Raw genomic sequence first — 14,772 nt, 5'->3', positions numbered from 1 at the left:
TACCTGACCCTCATCTTGTCTGGCTGACACCAGCTCTGTGTAGTCACGTGGGCCACATCAGCCAGGCTACTCTTCATCACCTTTCCAGGTTGAATGCACTGATTGTAAGTCACTTTGGACACGGTAAGTCTGCTAAATGGCCAAAATGTACTTTTGGAAGAGAGAGGACGAGAGCCAGTCGAAAAAAGATCCATGGGTCCTGGAGTAGAAAGACTTTATTCTCTGTTAGGAGACATCTGTACAGTAATATCAAATGGCACTTTATTTTCAGATTTGTTTTTAAAGTTTAACATCCGCACTATGCAAACATTGACAAAATAGTTGACCAAAAATAAGACTACTCAAAGCTTGCCAGGAAGGTCAAGACGATCTGCTTAAGCTGGGCATCTGCGGTTTCTGAGATTTTGCCATCAGCTCTGCAAGCAGAAACAAAAGGTGTTAAAATATGTTCACGCCATGGTACGATAACGTACAAAAGGAGTCCAATAACAATACTGAACATAAAGCGAAAGCTGGCAAAAACGTGGTGGTAGTTGATTTCATTTACCTAATTTGTGCTAGGAGGTCCTGGTGCTGGCTGAGAACATGTTGAAGAAAAGCCTTCTCAAACTTTGTGATCTTGGTTGGGTCCATTTTGTCCAAGTGTCCCCTCACACCAGCATAGATGACTGTAACCTGCTCCTCAATGGCCATGGGGCCTGCAGGTCAAAAAGAATGCAGTCAGTCACATAGGCAAGGGACTAAATGAAGCACAGCAGTAAACAGAGCAAACTTTACCAAGGATGACCAGCTGGAGCTCAGTTTCATCTACACAAGCAATTTATTTAACAGGGACCGTGCACACATTAATCAACATTTCAGTTGAGTAAAATCATACAAATGTGACTAGAACATCACATCCTATGAGATACTCACAGTACTGCCCCTGCTTGAGGAGCTCAGTAAGGCGAACACCACGGTTCAGAAGCTGCTGGGTGGCAGCGTCCAAGTCAGAACCAAACTGTGCGAAGGCAGCCACCTCACGGTACTGGGCCAGCTCCAGCTTCATGGTACCAGCCACCTTACCAGGGAGGAAACAGGATCAGTCATTTTTTTATTTAACTAGGCAAGTCAGTAAAGAACAAGTTCTTATTTACAATGACGGTCTACCCCGGCCAAACCTGGACGACACTGGGCCAATTGTGCGCCGCACTATGGGACTCCCAATCACAGCCGGATATGATACAGCCTGGATTCAAACCAGTGACTGTATTGACGCCTCTTGCACTGAGATGCAGTGCCTTAGACTGCTGCGCCACTCGGAAGTCAAAAGTGGGACGCTTTCCCCTTCGTGTGAGTTTCTAAGGCAGGTGCCTAAAGCCAAATGACAAATACTGGGGAAAGAAATGAGTAGCCCACCTGCTTCATGGCTTTGGTCTGGGCGGCAGAGCCGACACGTGACACAGACAGACCTACGTTGATGGCTGGTCGAATACCTTTGTAGAACAACTCAGTCTCCAAGAATATCTGAGAGAGGAAAGAAGCATGAGTGGAGTCATGGGTTCAGTGTTTCAATAGAGTAAACACCGAAACAGTCAATCAATCCTAAAATGACAAAGTGCCATTACCAAAAATGGCAAATCAGGAATAAATGCGAGGATAGGTTTGAGGTAGCTCCATTTAAATCAGATCGTTAGAGTTATATTTTCAGCTCCTGATTAATTATGAAATCCATCTTTTAGCACACCTGTCCGTCTGTGATGGAGATGACATTGGTTGGAATGTAGGCGGAAACATCACCGGCCTGGGTCTCAATGACGGGCAAGGCGGTGAGGGAGCCGCCTCCGAAGTTTTCGTTCATCTTGGCTGCTCTCTCTAGCAAACGAGAATGGAGGTAGAACACATCCCCGGGGTAGGCCTCACGACCGGGGGGACGACGTAGCAGCAGGGACATCTGACGGTAAGCCACAGCCTGTGAGAGGTGGGAAGCAAGGTTTGCGTCACATGAAGGTTGAGCATAGAATAAAGTGCCACCCTATACCCCATCGTGTTTTACTGCATTGTCAGAGTCACATAGGGCTGCTGGAAGTAGTGTATTAACTGAGGAATAGAGTTATTTAAGATCAACCTTAATCACATTTCGACCTCCGAGCCCCATCGCTTGAACTGACCTGCTTGGACAAATCGTCGTAGATGATGAGCGCGTGCTTGCCATTGTCTCTGAAGAACTCTCCCATGGAGCAGCCAGAGTAAGGGGCCAGGTACTGCAGGGGAGCGGCATCGGAGGCTGTGGCGGACACCACAATGGTGTACCTCATGGCGTCGGCGTCAGTCAGCCTCTTCACTAGCTGGGCCACGGTGGATCTCTTCTGACCAATGGCGACGTAGATGCAGTACAGCTTCTTCTTCTCATCAGTGCCATCGTTGAAGCGCTTCTGGTTGATAATGGTGTCGATGGCAATGGCGGTTTTGCTACGAAGGAAAGACACTGGAATGAAGATTGTATAATTTATAAAAACTCAAGTGAATGACAAAACATGCATGTGTAACAGCAGTGCATTCTGTTCTGCTCCAAGTGGGGAACGAACAAGCAACCTTCTGCACAACACACACAACTCAAAGCCAACCGTCTTAGCCAACACACCAAGTGACAAGTCTGTCACTCTGAGCGACACTTGCCTTTAGATCTTAGGGAAGGTGTGAGGTCACCAATGTACTCCAGCCAATTTGCTACAGGTGATTTCCGCATCCACTACACATGTAAGTCGACATGACATGTCTACCATGAAAAACACAAGGAGCTGATTAACAGGTCTTTACTTGACCATTGTCCTCAATAACAGGATGAACTGCTGGTTTAGGAATAAGACATAAGTGGATAAGACAGACATTCCTTAATTTTTCCCCTCCAATTTTTTCCATTAGCAACTAATACAACTCAAGTTCACATGGTCTAGGAATTGAATACCGAGCCTAGCCAGTCACTAAACTATTCACACCTGTAGGGCTATAGACTTACCCAGTCTGCCTGTCACCGATGATCAGCTCACGCTGACCTCGGCCAATGGGCACCAGGCTGTCCACGGCCTTGATGCCAGTCTGCATGGGCTCTCTCACAGAAATACGGGGGATAATGCCAGGGGCCTTAAGACCCACACGCCTACGGATGCTGGACCCAAGGGGACCCTACAAAGAAGCAGTAGCAAAGAAAATATTACTTTACACCCATCACTATCAGTTATCTAGGCCAGCGGTACCGTTTCCTTTCCGGGTACCACCAAATCACTGTCAAAAGTTTGAGGACCACCATCCGCGGAGTTGCAGATATCTTTTTTTTTACTTAAAATATCTTAGCGGTCAGATTTGGAATACATTTAATCAGCAACTAACAGATTAAAGGCCTATTATTACATATGGATTTTGCTAAACATATGCATTGTGATAAGTAATATAAACATTTTAACATTATAGTCCCAACTTATTTATAAAAATAAATAAAACATTCAAACTGCAGTACCCCCGCGGGCCACCAGATGTCAGCAGACAATAGGTTGAAAAACACTGATCTAGGCCCAGAATATTCTCAAAAGTAGACGCAGTAATGCACAACATAAACTGCAGTATAGTGCTGACATCAACAAAGAGCAAGAAGCAAGAGGCTAATCTTCTCTGCAGTCATCACACAGCATAGCAGGAGTGAGAAGCATACGCATGCACATGTGCTGATCCTATGTGAGTGCATCATCATGCATTGCACTCATCTGCAATGCCTTTGGTTCACCCTGCTGGTCATGGCAACCTCATAACACTGAGGCTCAGTTTAACGCTGTAAATCCTATTGCTTATCATAACCTACGAGTAGACCTCAGGGCAAATCCTGACCTTGCCGTCGATGGCATTTCCCAGAGCGTCCACCACACGACCCAGCAGCTGTTCACCGACTGGCACGTCCACGATGGCTCCGGTTCTCTTGACAATATCGCCCTCCTTGATGAGCTTGTCATTACCGAACACCACAACACCGACATTGTCAGGCTCCAAGTTCAGAGACATGCCCTGGATGAGATTAGAGAACACTGTTACTCAAGAGTTCAGAGTTTCGGTAGAATAGACCAGCAGACAACAACACGTCACTGGATAGCGTTATGCGAGAATAGTAGAAAGAAATAAACAGAATGGAAAACTCTCAGCTATCCACCTCAGGGATTTACTTTTCATTCAATAATCTACTAGGCATGTTGACAGACATCACTGTTGAGCATGGCACTTGCTCAATGGTACAACTGCAGTATATATCATCATCAGCTTGCAAGTCATCACACCCCACTGACGGCCTCACCTTAAGCCCGGAGGAGAACTCCACCATCTCCTCAGCCTGCACGTTCCTGAGACCATACACTCTGGCAATACCATCACCGATGGACAGCACGCGACCAGTCTCCTCCAGGTCAGCGCTAGTGTCAGCCCCCAGGATCTTCTCCTCCAGAATGGACGAGACCTCTGCTGTTCCTGCAGTACACATGCATGACATTTGAGAGTTAACCAAGTAATCAGACTTTGGGGAAACTGAGAAGATGCCATGAAGATAAAGATGCTACTTTTACCGAGAATACATTTTGAATGGCAACATGGGCTGCTCAAGACAATAACGGTTGTTCCTACCCCCAAGCTATAAAAAATGTCTTAGTACAATCCACTTTCTCAAGGGACTTTGCTACTACAAAGTTTGGCAACATGTATCAGTCAAGAACTCTGACCCGTCTTGGCCATCCATGGCTTTGTGGTGTGCAGGTGCCTGGCTCCTACACATGCAGCAGCATAAACATTTTTGGAAACCTGCAAGGACAGTGGTTGAGATCATGTTACAATTGAAATCTTTTAAATGCAAAATAGTGACCCTCAAATCTGCATCATATATTCATATTTTGAATAGAGTAATGATACAGTGTTACTAGTTTACCATACATGTTTAAAATTGCCCTGCCATTAAACTGTGCCTCCTATTTCTCTTGCTTCTTCTCACTGTCAACTCTCAGTGGATGAGTTGCGATGTTTATAGGCATCATTAATTCGCAAACGATCAACCAAATGCACTGAGCATGTATAACAAACAATTAAGTTGTGCCACTTGGCTGACAAGATACATAACATTACAACATTAACTATAGTGTAACGCCTTTGGGTGAACTACTGTCATTTTGATCTGGTCATCGGAGGTAAAAAATAAAAATAAATTGGGTGCTTTAAAGAAAAGTGGGGACTCCGGAAAAGGGTAAAAACATGACATCAGTGATCTTAAGGCCGGGGCTCTAGAAAGATTCCGACTTGGAATTCCGAGTTGGATGACTGTTCAAAAATATTTGTCACAATTAGAGCTCGTTTACTAACCCCACCTCGTCATAAGGAATGACGTTTGTAACCTTTATTTAATTTGGCAAGTCAGTTAAAAACAAATTATTATTTACAATTAACGTTGCGGCCAAACCCGGTATAGACTTTTACAATTATATGTATCTAACGTTAGGTGGAGATAGCTTGTGTAAACAGTCCAAGATGGCGGTCTGCATGCACGGACTCGTAATTTCCCTATTTTCGAACACATAGATGACGTGTTCACTTGCTAATCGGAACTAGGAAACTCGGAAATGTCCGATTTGTTCATTTGTCCATGCAATCCGGGATCCTTGGGACGTCCATACCCCCATTGAAGTTACCATTTAAAAAAGGGTCGGGTTTACGATTAAGGTAGGACCCCGGATAGCACTAACCCTTGCTGATTCGTTGAACACGGCATGTGTATAACTACATCCGGTTATTACGTCTGACATTTCAGAGTTTTCCAGTTTCCGACTAGAACATGAACGCGGGAATAACTATTTCAAAAAGTATAAAAACACAACTCAGACAACACAAAAAAATCTTACAAATCCAGCCCGGGTGCGGACAAGGGCCGCGGCAACGCGAACTGACAGCATAGCTATTAATGTTTCTACGCGGATTTGTCCAACTACACCTACTGGTTAAATCACGTAAAGAAGATGGAGGACAGGGTAAAAAATGATACTGTGAACCGGAAATATTTGCAAAATCATATGAAATAATTGTTTAATTAATGCTATCAACTGCATTTATTATTAGATTCGATTATTGGATATGAATATTGTCATCATAAACTCGGATACAATCTTGTTTATGTCAATCTATTTGAACACTCATGGGCAGACCAAACACTACTTCCGTTTTAAATAAAGAGGGTTTTTTTTTCTCATTGGCTGGTCTATTTCAAACATCCAATCAAATACATCTCAAACCGGAAGCTGTTGAATGAACGGTGCGCGGGAAACGTTTCGGTTCAGTCAGGATTCCCATTACTTTCAGAAAGCTACTCTCAGCCGAGAGTCAGTCTTTTACTATATTGTTTGTCTGGGCTGCCCGTTGATATGTGTGAAAAGAACAAGAAGGTAGTGTTAATAGCAGAGATGTTGATTGTGCTCTTATTTTGATACATTTCTGTTTTTTTAAACCATCTCTCAGGGCTGTAAATCTATGCTAACAAGCTAGTGAGTTAGCTGTAAACTTGGTGTTTGTTTACACTTTTCAGGTGAGCAAGTGGCTCAGCACAGTCTTTGGAGATCAAACTATTCCAGAATATGAAGTTAACACACGGACTGTCGACATACTGTACCAGCTTGCAGAAGCAAGTGAAGTTCGATGCAATGAGACTTCCCTGCTTATTGAGGATCAGAAACAGAAAACTTCTGAGTATCAGGCTGATGGTAAAGTGAACATTGCATGTACTGTTAAATGAATCTTAAGTGGTAACCTGAATGATTGAGACACTTGGGGAATATTATGTGTCACTGTTTCAACTTCAAGCCCCACTCTGGCTGACATGTCAATACAGTAATGTTGTCTAGACACAGCTGTGCACAGGGTCTTTCTTTTTTGCACTGTAATGTTGTTCCTTTGATTTTAAATCAATCTTTCTAGGTGTTCATCTCCAGAATGTTGTTTTACAAGGAGTGGGCTTATCCTCTGGAAGCTTGTCAAAACCTGCATCAGACTACCTGTCAGCATTGGTGGCAAACGCTAAGGTACTTGGTGTCCGAGACACCTCTCTGAGCAGGTAATGCACTGATGTACAATGCTGCCTATTGAAAGAAGTACACACAATGGCACTCACAGAAAGCCATACAAGATGGATTCTCATGATGAACTTGCAAGAATATAATCTTTCATCCATGCTGTTTGTTTAGCTTTGTGCCAGCAGTGAATAACTTGACCAATGAGCTTCTGGAATCTGAAAAGACGGATAGGAGACTTGATAGGGAGCTTAATGCCCTCAGAACTAAACTTGGGTCCGTTCTTGTTCTACGGAAAACCTTCCAAGAGTAAGAGGATCACACAGTCATGAACCTGAAATGTTAAATTATTTTAAATGCTCACATCTGTAAAGCTCTAGAGTTAATTAATCTACGTAATCATCTGATTACAGGGACATCAAGAAAACAATGAAAGCTCAAGAGGTGGAGAGTGCCAAAGCAGAAGAAAGACTGTTGAATATGGACTTTGTCAAAGCAAAATCCAAAGACCTCTCATACCGAAACAAGAAGGCAGAGGTCAGTGCCTTTGACTTCTGTCATCTTATGTGCTGTTAATGTTTACTCTCTTTTTCTTCACAGGTCAAGATATCCTTTCTGGTTTGCTTCCGGTTTTGAGATGTTGGATTGGGGTAGCTTTTGATTTATTGAGCTGGGAAGTCAAAAGTCAACCTTGGAAACATTGTCAGGTGGTTAGGGCTTTTTGACTGGTAGAAATGCATTTATGTTAATCTTTTGTCATAAGCAATGCATTTTCATTCTCTCATCCTCAGGACCAGCTAACATCCAGACACATGGAGAATCGAATCTCCCACCAAGCTCTGATGGAGCTATGTGAGGTATCCTCATGTTATGATGGAAGTGTTGGCTGTTCTGCTTTGCTGTGAAATGTATTGCAATGAGTTTCTGATCTTCCCTTTGCAGCAAGTCTACACGTTGAAACAAGAAATTCTACCTTTGTCAAAGAAACTCGAACCCTACAGAGATTTGAGCCCAGTTAAGAAATGTTTTATTTAACTGACATTTAATTTTTATTTTCCTTTTATTTTGGTGATATGCTCTGCTTAATGATATCGTTGTTCCCTAGAGTCCATCTCTTGCTCAAGTGAAAATTGAAGAGGCAAAGCGAGAATTGGTGAGTTTTGCCATTCTACAATACAACAGGAATATTGTGATGTTACTGTACATTGTCAATTATATTTGAATTGAACTGTTTTCTCCTTGTTTAAGGCTGCAGTTGATGCTGAACTGGAGATGAAGGTGGACTTCATGAATTCCTCCTTGCCTAAAGGGCGGCCTTTAAAATGACACATGAATTTGGGGGATTGTAATTGTAGAAAGTATATGTAATGATAATAAATGTCAATGAAAATCGTAATGTTTTTCATCCAACTTGTCATGGGCTGCTTGGGCTATATATTTTTTCAAAATGTGTTAACTAAACGGGGAACTTATTTGTCTTACGAGATCTAAAATGTGGTTGGAGGCTCCGTTTTGGAGGGTGTGACGCAATCACAGAGCTTCCGGGGGCATGCAGGGTCCAAATTGAGCTCCATATCACTGTGCATCCCAAATGTTGTAACAATGCGTAGAGCTCCATATATCTCTGCATTTACATGATTGTTTGACAGTAGGTGGGGGCAGGAGGTCCTGTATAAATGCAAACTCAATTCCTTGACAACAGCTCTACACCACTGCTCTGTGAAGTGCAAGTTGTATGAATGCCATGACGTCTGCAAAGGCCGTATCACCGTAAATGCTGCACGGCAGATGACGGATTGACCATACCGTGCCTTTTCCACTGTACAAAACATTAGGTGCACAGTGCCTTTTACATTGAGTTTGCTAAACATTAGGAGCACCCATTTTTGCCTTCAGAATAGCCTTCAATTAGTCAGGGCATGGCTCTACAAAGTGTCAAAAGCATTCCACAGGGATGCTGACCCATGTTGACTCCATTGCTTCCCACAGTTGTTTCAAGTTGGCTGGATGACCTTTGGGCGGTGGACCATTCCTGATACACACAGGAAACTAATAAGTGTGAAAAACTCAGCAGTGTTGCAGTTCTTGACACACTCAAACAGGTGTGCCTGGCACCTACTACCATACCCTGCTTTTTATTTAACCTTTAACTGCAAGTCATTTAGGAACACATTCTTATTTACCATGCCCATTCACCCTCTGAATGGCATACACATTTCGCAAGGCTTAAACATTTTTATTTAACCTTTCATCTACACCGAATGACGTGGATTTAAGTTACCATCATAAGGGATCATAGCTTTCACCTGCATTTACCTGGTCAGTTTGTTATGGAAAGAGCAGGTATTCTTAATGTTTTGTACACTCAGTGTAGTTTTCTTAAATTAGTGATATGTTTAAACCAAAATACAGTGTGCATCATAGATGGTGTTAGCTATACACTAAAACGGAAATAGTGAATTCTTCCATTGAGGCCGTTATACCTAAAGTTGCAGATTGTTAGCCAAAAAACCCATAATATTCATAGTGAGAAATGCCTCTTGGATGTGTGTAGATCTTTGTTTTGTTCGCTCTGTGTGATGCGCTGGCCTGGTAGCACATCACACAGTCCGACCAAAACAAAGACCTACCACAGGAGGTTGTTGGCACCTTAATTGGGGAGGATGGGGTTCGTCGTAATGGCTGGAGCAGAGTTGGTGGAATGGTATCAAATACACACATGGTGTCCATGCAATGCCATTTGCTCACTTCTAGCCATTATGTGCTGTCCTCCCCTCAGCAGCTTTCTGTGAGATCGACACGCATGCAAAAGGCATATTCTCTGGTTTTTGGAGAACCATATGAAACTGAACACAGACATAAGATACTTTTTTGCCCCTCCATTCGGAAGAAAACGTATATTTGCAAGAACAGCTTAGTTTAAAAAATACTTTAGACCCTTTCTTACTAGCCAAGGTATAACGGCTACTATGGTAGAATTCACATATCGCCGTTTTAATGTAAAGTCACGATTGTGTGCACCTACAACAAGTAGTACTGATTATGTTGTTTCACTATATTGGATCACTCCAATATTTCCGGTCACAACTTGCAGACTTGTTTACGTGTTGCTGTGCGTTTTGTTGCCAACCTTACTTTGCTACCTGACAACTTCACGGTTTTTACTTTTTAATTACCGTTTATATTTTTAGTTTTTCCCTCACTCAACCTTTTTTCATTCAACTTTTTCACTCCGAACGCGTTATCTGGACGTGGTTCGTCAGGACCTCCAACAGCCGAAGCCAAGTAGTAACATTAACATGATGCCTTCTAATTGCGGTCGCTGTACTCATAATATACAGGAGAACGATCGCCTTACGGCGAGGATAGCTGTGCTGCAAGCCCTGCAAGCCCTGCTTCAAATCCCCTCGCACGGTCCCCGCAGCCGGACAACTTTATCATGGTTTCTGGAGGGAAATGCTGTATGAATGCTCATTCAGCCGACAGAAACTTTCAACCGGTTTTCCCCATTAAGCAGCGAGTCGGAGACGCCAAAACTTCCCACCATTAGCTCTGACAAATTGAAAACCCTAATCATTGGCAACTCCATTGCCCGCAGTATTAGACTTAAAACTAATCATCCAGCGTTCATTCACTGTTTACCTGGGGGCAGGGCTACCGATGTTAAGGCCAATCTGAAGATGGTGCTGGCTAAAGCTAAAACTGGCGAGTGTATAGAGAGAGATATTGTTATCCACGTCGGCACCAACGATGTTAGGATGAAACAGTCAGAAGTCACCAAGAGCAACATAGCTTCAGCGTGTAAATCAGCTAGAAAGGTGTGTCGGCATCGAGTAATTGTCTCTGGCCCCCTCCCAGTTAGGGGGAGTGATGAGCTCTACAACAGTCTCACAACTCAATCGCTGGTTAAACTGTTTTCTGCCCCTCCCAAAAGATAGAATTTGTCGAAAAGTGTCCCTCTTTCTGGGACTCACCCACAAACAGGACCAAGCCTGGCCTGCTGAAGAATGACGTACTCCATCCTAGCTGGAGGGGTGCTCTCATCTTATCTACCAACATAGACAGGGACAGGGCTCTAACTCCACAATGAAATAAGGTGCAGGCCAGGCAGCAGGCTGTTAGCCAGCCTGCCAGCTTAGTGGAGTCTGCCACTAGCACAGTCAGTGTAGTCAGTTTAGCTATCCCCATTGAGACCTAGGTTGGGCAAAACTAAACATGGCGGTGTTTGCCTTAGCAATCTCCCTAGGATAATGACCTCCTCCATTCCTGCCATTATTGAAAGAGATCGTGATACCTCACATCTCAAAATAGGGCTACGTAATGTTAGATCCCTTACTTCAAAAGCAGTTATAGTCAATGAACTGATCATAATCACCATTTTATTACGTTTGCAATTGCAACAAATAATCTGCTCAGACCCCAACCAAGGAGCATCAAAAGCCGTGCTATAAATTCACAGACAACACAAAGATTCCTTGATGCCCTTCCAGACTCCCTCTGCCTATCCAAGGATGTCAGAGGACAAAAATCAGTTAACCACCTAACTGAGGAACTCAATTTAACCTTGCGCAATACCCTAGATGCAGTTGCACCCCTAAAAACAAAAAGCATTTCTCATAAGAAACTAGCTCCCTGGTATACAGAAAATACCCGAGCCCTGAAGCAAGCTTCCAGAAAATTGGAACGCGCAGCAACTCACTGCCTTCCTGAAGACAAACAATGTATACGAAATGCTTCAGTCTGGTTTTAGATCCCATCATAGCACTGAGACTGCATTTGTGAAGGTGGTAAGTGACCTTTTAATGGCATCAGACCGAGGCTCTGCATCTGTCCTCGTGCTCCTAGACCTTAGTGCTGCTTTTGATACCATCCGTCACCACATTCTTTTGGAGAGATTGGAAACCCAAATTGGTCTACACGGACATGTTCTGGCCTGTTTTAGATCTTATCTGTCGGAAATATATCAGTTTGTCTCTGTGAATGGTTTGTCCTCTGACAAATCAACTGTAAATTTCGGTGTTCCTCAAGGTTCCGTTTTAGGACCACTATTGTTTTTCACTATATATTTTACCTCTTGGGGATGTCATTTGAAAACATGTTAACTTTCACTGCTATGCGGATGACACACAGCAGTACATTTCAATGAAACATGGTGAAGCCCCAAAATTGCCCTTGCTAGAAGTCTGTGTTCCAGACATAAGGAAGTGGATGGCTGCAAACTTTCTACTTTTAAACTCGGACAAAACAGAGATGCTTGTTCTTGGTCCCAAGAAACAAAAAGATCTTCTGTTAAATCTGACAATTATTCTTAATGGTTGCACAGTCGTCTCAAATAAAATTGTGAAGGACCTCTGCGTTACTCCAGGCCCTGATCTCTCTTTTGACGAACATATCAAGACTGTTTCAAGGACAGATTTTTTCCATCTACGTAACATTGCAAAAATCCGAAACTTGATGATGCAGAAAAATGTATCCATGCTTTTGTTACTTCTAGGTTAGACTACTGCAATGCTCTACTTTCCGGCGACCCGGATAAAGCACTAAATAAACTTCAGTTAGTGCTAAATATGGCTGCTACAATCCTGACTATAACCAAAAAAATTGATCATATTACTACAGTACTAGCCTCCCTACACTGGCTTCCTGTTAAGGCAAGGGATGATTTCAAGGTTTTACTGCTAACCTACAAAGCATTACATGGGCTTGCTCCTACCTATCTCTCTGATTTGGTCCTGCCGTACATACCTACACATACTCAACGGTCACAAGACGAAGGCCTCCTAATTGTCCCTAGAATTTCTAAGCAAACAGCTGGAGGCAGGGTTTTCTCCTATAGAGCTCCATTTTTATGGAATGGTCTGCCTACCCATGTGAGAGACGCAGACTCGGCTTACTGGTGCTCTTTCATGCCGTCCCTAGGAGGGGTGCGTCATTTGAGTGGGTTGAGTGACTGATGTGATCTTCCTGTCTGGGTTGCCCCCCCCCCCCCCCCCCCCCCCTTGGGTTGTGCCGTGGCGGAGATCTTTGTGGGCTATACTCGGCCTTGTCTCAGGATGGTAAGTTGGTGGTTGAAGATATCCCTCTAGTGGTGTGGTGTCTGTGCTTTGGCAAAGTAGGTGGGGTTATATCCTTCCTGTTTGGCCCTGTCCAGGGGTATCATCGGATGGGGCCACAGTGTCTCCTGACCCCTCCTGTCTCAGCCTCCAGTATTTATGCTGCAGTAGTTTGTGTCGGGGGGCTAGGGTCAGTTTGTTATATCGGGAGTACTTCTCCTGTCTTATCCGGTGTCCTGTGTGAATTTAAGTATGCTCTTTCTAATTCTCTCTTTCTCTCTTTCTTTCTCTCTCTCGGAGGACCTGAGCCCTATGCCTCAGGACTACCTGGCATGAGGACTCCTTGCTGTCCCCAGTCCACCTGGCCGTGCTGCTGCTCCAGTTTCAACTGTTCAGCACCTGAGGTACTGACTTTCTGCACCCTCGACAACTACTGTGATTATTATTATTTGACCATGCTGGTAATTTATGAACATTTGAACATCTTGGCCATGTTCTGTTATAATCTCCAACCGGCACAGCCAGAAGAGGACTGGCCACCCCTCATAGCCTGGTTCCTCTCTAGGTTTCTTCCTAGGTTTTTGCCTTTCTAGGGAGTTTTTCCTAGCCACCGTGCTTCTACACCTGCATTGCTTGCTGTTTAGGGTTTCTGCTGGGTTTCTGTACAGCACTTTGAGATATCAGCTGATGTACGAAGGGCTATATAAATAAATTTGATTTGATCAGGTACAGACTTTCTGAAGTTCGCTTGGTAAGTCACTGGCTGTTTGCAGCCTGGAGCAGTTGGCCACATGGCCAGCCCCTCTTGAGTGCTCCACCTGCTGCGCTTGGTTGATCTGTATCTTCCGCCCGTGGTTTGTCATACTTGTGTTTCGTTAGCTTTACACTACAACTCCGTGTGCATCCATAACTATGGCTCTTGCTGCCACAAACTGTAATTTACCTTACACAACTTGCCGACTGGCTTGTTCTATATGTGTGTTGTGAATTGCTTTAACATGCTGCCCTGTGGCTTTTTTTCTTGTTCTTTCCCCTGCAGAGTGTAAGAGTATCGTGGTGGGCTTTCCACTACGTTGAGACAATAACTTTGGAGTTCCTTAACGGAGTTACTCCATCATCATATGGTGCTGTTTTTACTGCTTGGATATTAAACCGGTTATGTAATATTGCAGTTGGTGTAAAACAAATAAATCAAATCCATTAGCTGGTTGCTGTTTTTTTGTCTGCCTGCTTTTCCCACACGGGTCTTCCCCATTTTTTTGCAGAGTTACTGGGTAATTCTTCCCTCACCAGGTTCCTATTCCTCCAATCGGGTCACAACATAAGCTCCCCCAGGGCTTCGGCACCTGCTCCGTGGCATTGTTGGCTTGCCTGAGCTTATGGCTTCCCTTTGTGACAGGTGTGAGGGAGGCTTCCCCCCTGGGGATCCGCATACCTCGTGTATGCAATGGCCTTCCCCCTGAAGAAAATCCTGCGGCTGGAGATCTCCTCACTCCTGGACAAGGGTGCCCTCTGCAGGGTCGAGACATCAGAAAGGCTAGATGGGTTCTACTCTACTTATTTTGTGGTCCCAAAAAGAGACGGAGGGTTTTGACCAATTCTGGACCTCCGCAACCTCAATGGGTACTAGAAGGTACTGAGGTTCCACGTGCTGTCCC

The 14,772-nt window shown here is 44.0% G+C and overlaps 2 protein-coding genes across 3 annotated transcripts; one reads left to right on the top strand and one right to left on the bottom strand.

The window, feature by feature from the left end:
• Positions 1-197: 197 nt before the first annotated feature.
• Positions 198-6,037, bottom strand: atp5f1a (ATP synthase F1 subunit alpha). The gene is made up of 11 exons (XM_021601970.3): positions 5,904-6,037; positions 4,737-4,815; positions 4,319-4,488; positions 3,862-4,035; positions 2,999-3,165; positions 2,151-2,451; positions 1,727-1,951; positions 1,399-1,506; positions 916-1,060; positions 548-698; positions 198-416 (listed from the first exon to the last, which is right to left on the bottom strand). Exons 1-11 carry the CDS (start codon positions 5,952-5,954, stop codon positions 338-340), a joined length of 1,650 nt encoding a protein of 549 aa, XP_021457645.1. The 5' UTR covers positions 5,955-6,037; the 3' UTR covers positions 198-337.
• haus1 (HAUS augmin like complex subunit 1) lies at positions 5,784-8,457 on the top strand. Of its 2 annotated transcripts, none has more exons than XM_021601972.3 (9): positions 5,784-6,029; positions 6,581-6,755; positions 6,970-7,105; positions 7,236-7,370; positions 7,475-7,598; positions 7,853-7,918; positions 8,004-8,075; positions 8,167-8,214; positions 8,310-8,457. In XM_021601972.3, exons 1-9 carry the CDS (start codon positions 6,018-6,020, stop codon positions 8,385-8,387), a joined length of 846 nt encoding a protein of 281 aa, XP_021457647.1. In that variant the 5' UTR covers positions 5,784-6,017; the 3' UTR covers positions 8,388-8,457. The 2 variants fall into 2 exon arrangements, with proteins under 2 accessions (XP_021457647.1, XP_021457646.1); XM_021601971.3 differs by lacking the exon at positions 5,784-6,029 and adding an exon at positions 6,174-6,440.
• Positions 8,458-14,772: the final 6,315 nt, after the last annotated feature.

The sequence above is a fragment of the Oncorhynchus mykiss genome, chromosome 5 (assembly GCF_057628025.1).
Source record: "Oncorhynchus mykiss isolate SJ-2025 chromosome 5, ASM5762802v1, whole genome shotgun sequence".
Lineage (NCBI taxonomy): Eukaryota > Metazoa > Chordata > Actinopteri > Salmoniformes > Salmonidae > Oncorhynchus > Oncorhynchus mykiss.
This window is presented reverse-complemented; position numbering and strand designations above follow the sequence as displayed.

Coding starts and splice junctions, on each gene's coding strand:
- haus1 (XM_021601971.3), top strand. CDS start 6,420: ATGTGTGAAAAGAACAAGAAG. Junction 6,441..6,580: donor TGTGTGAAAAGAACAAGAAG/GTAGTGTTAATA, acceptor TACACTTTTCAG/GTGAGCAAGTGGCTCAGCAC. Junction 7,599..7,852: donor ACCGAAACAAGAAGGCAGAG/GTCAGTGCCTTT, acceptor TCTCATCCTCAG/GACCAGCTAACATCCAGACA.
- atp5f1a (XM_021601970.3), bottom strand. CDS start 5,954: ATGCTGTCAGTTCGCGTTGCCGCGGCCCTTGTCCGCACCCGGGCTGGA. Junction 3,166..3,861: donor GAAATGCCATCGACGGCAAG/GTCAGGATTTGC, acceptor GCTTCTTTGTAG/GGTCCCCTTGGGTCCAGCAT. Junction 699..915: donor CCTCAAGCAGGGGCAGTACT/GTGAGTATCTCA, acceptor TTTGACCTGCAG/GCCCCATGGCCATTGAGGAG.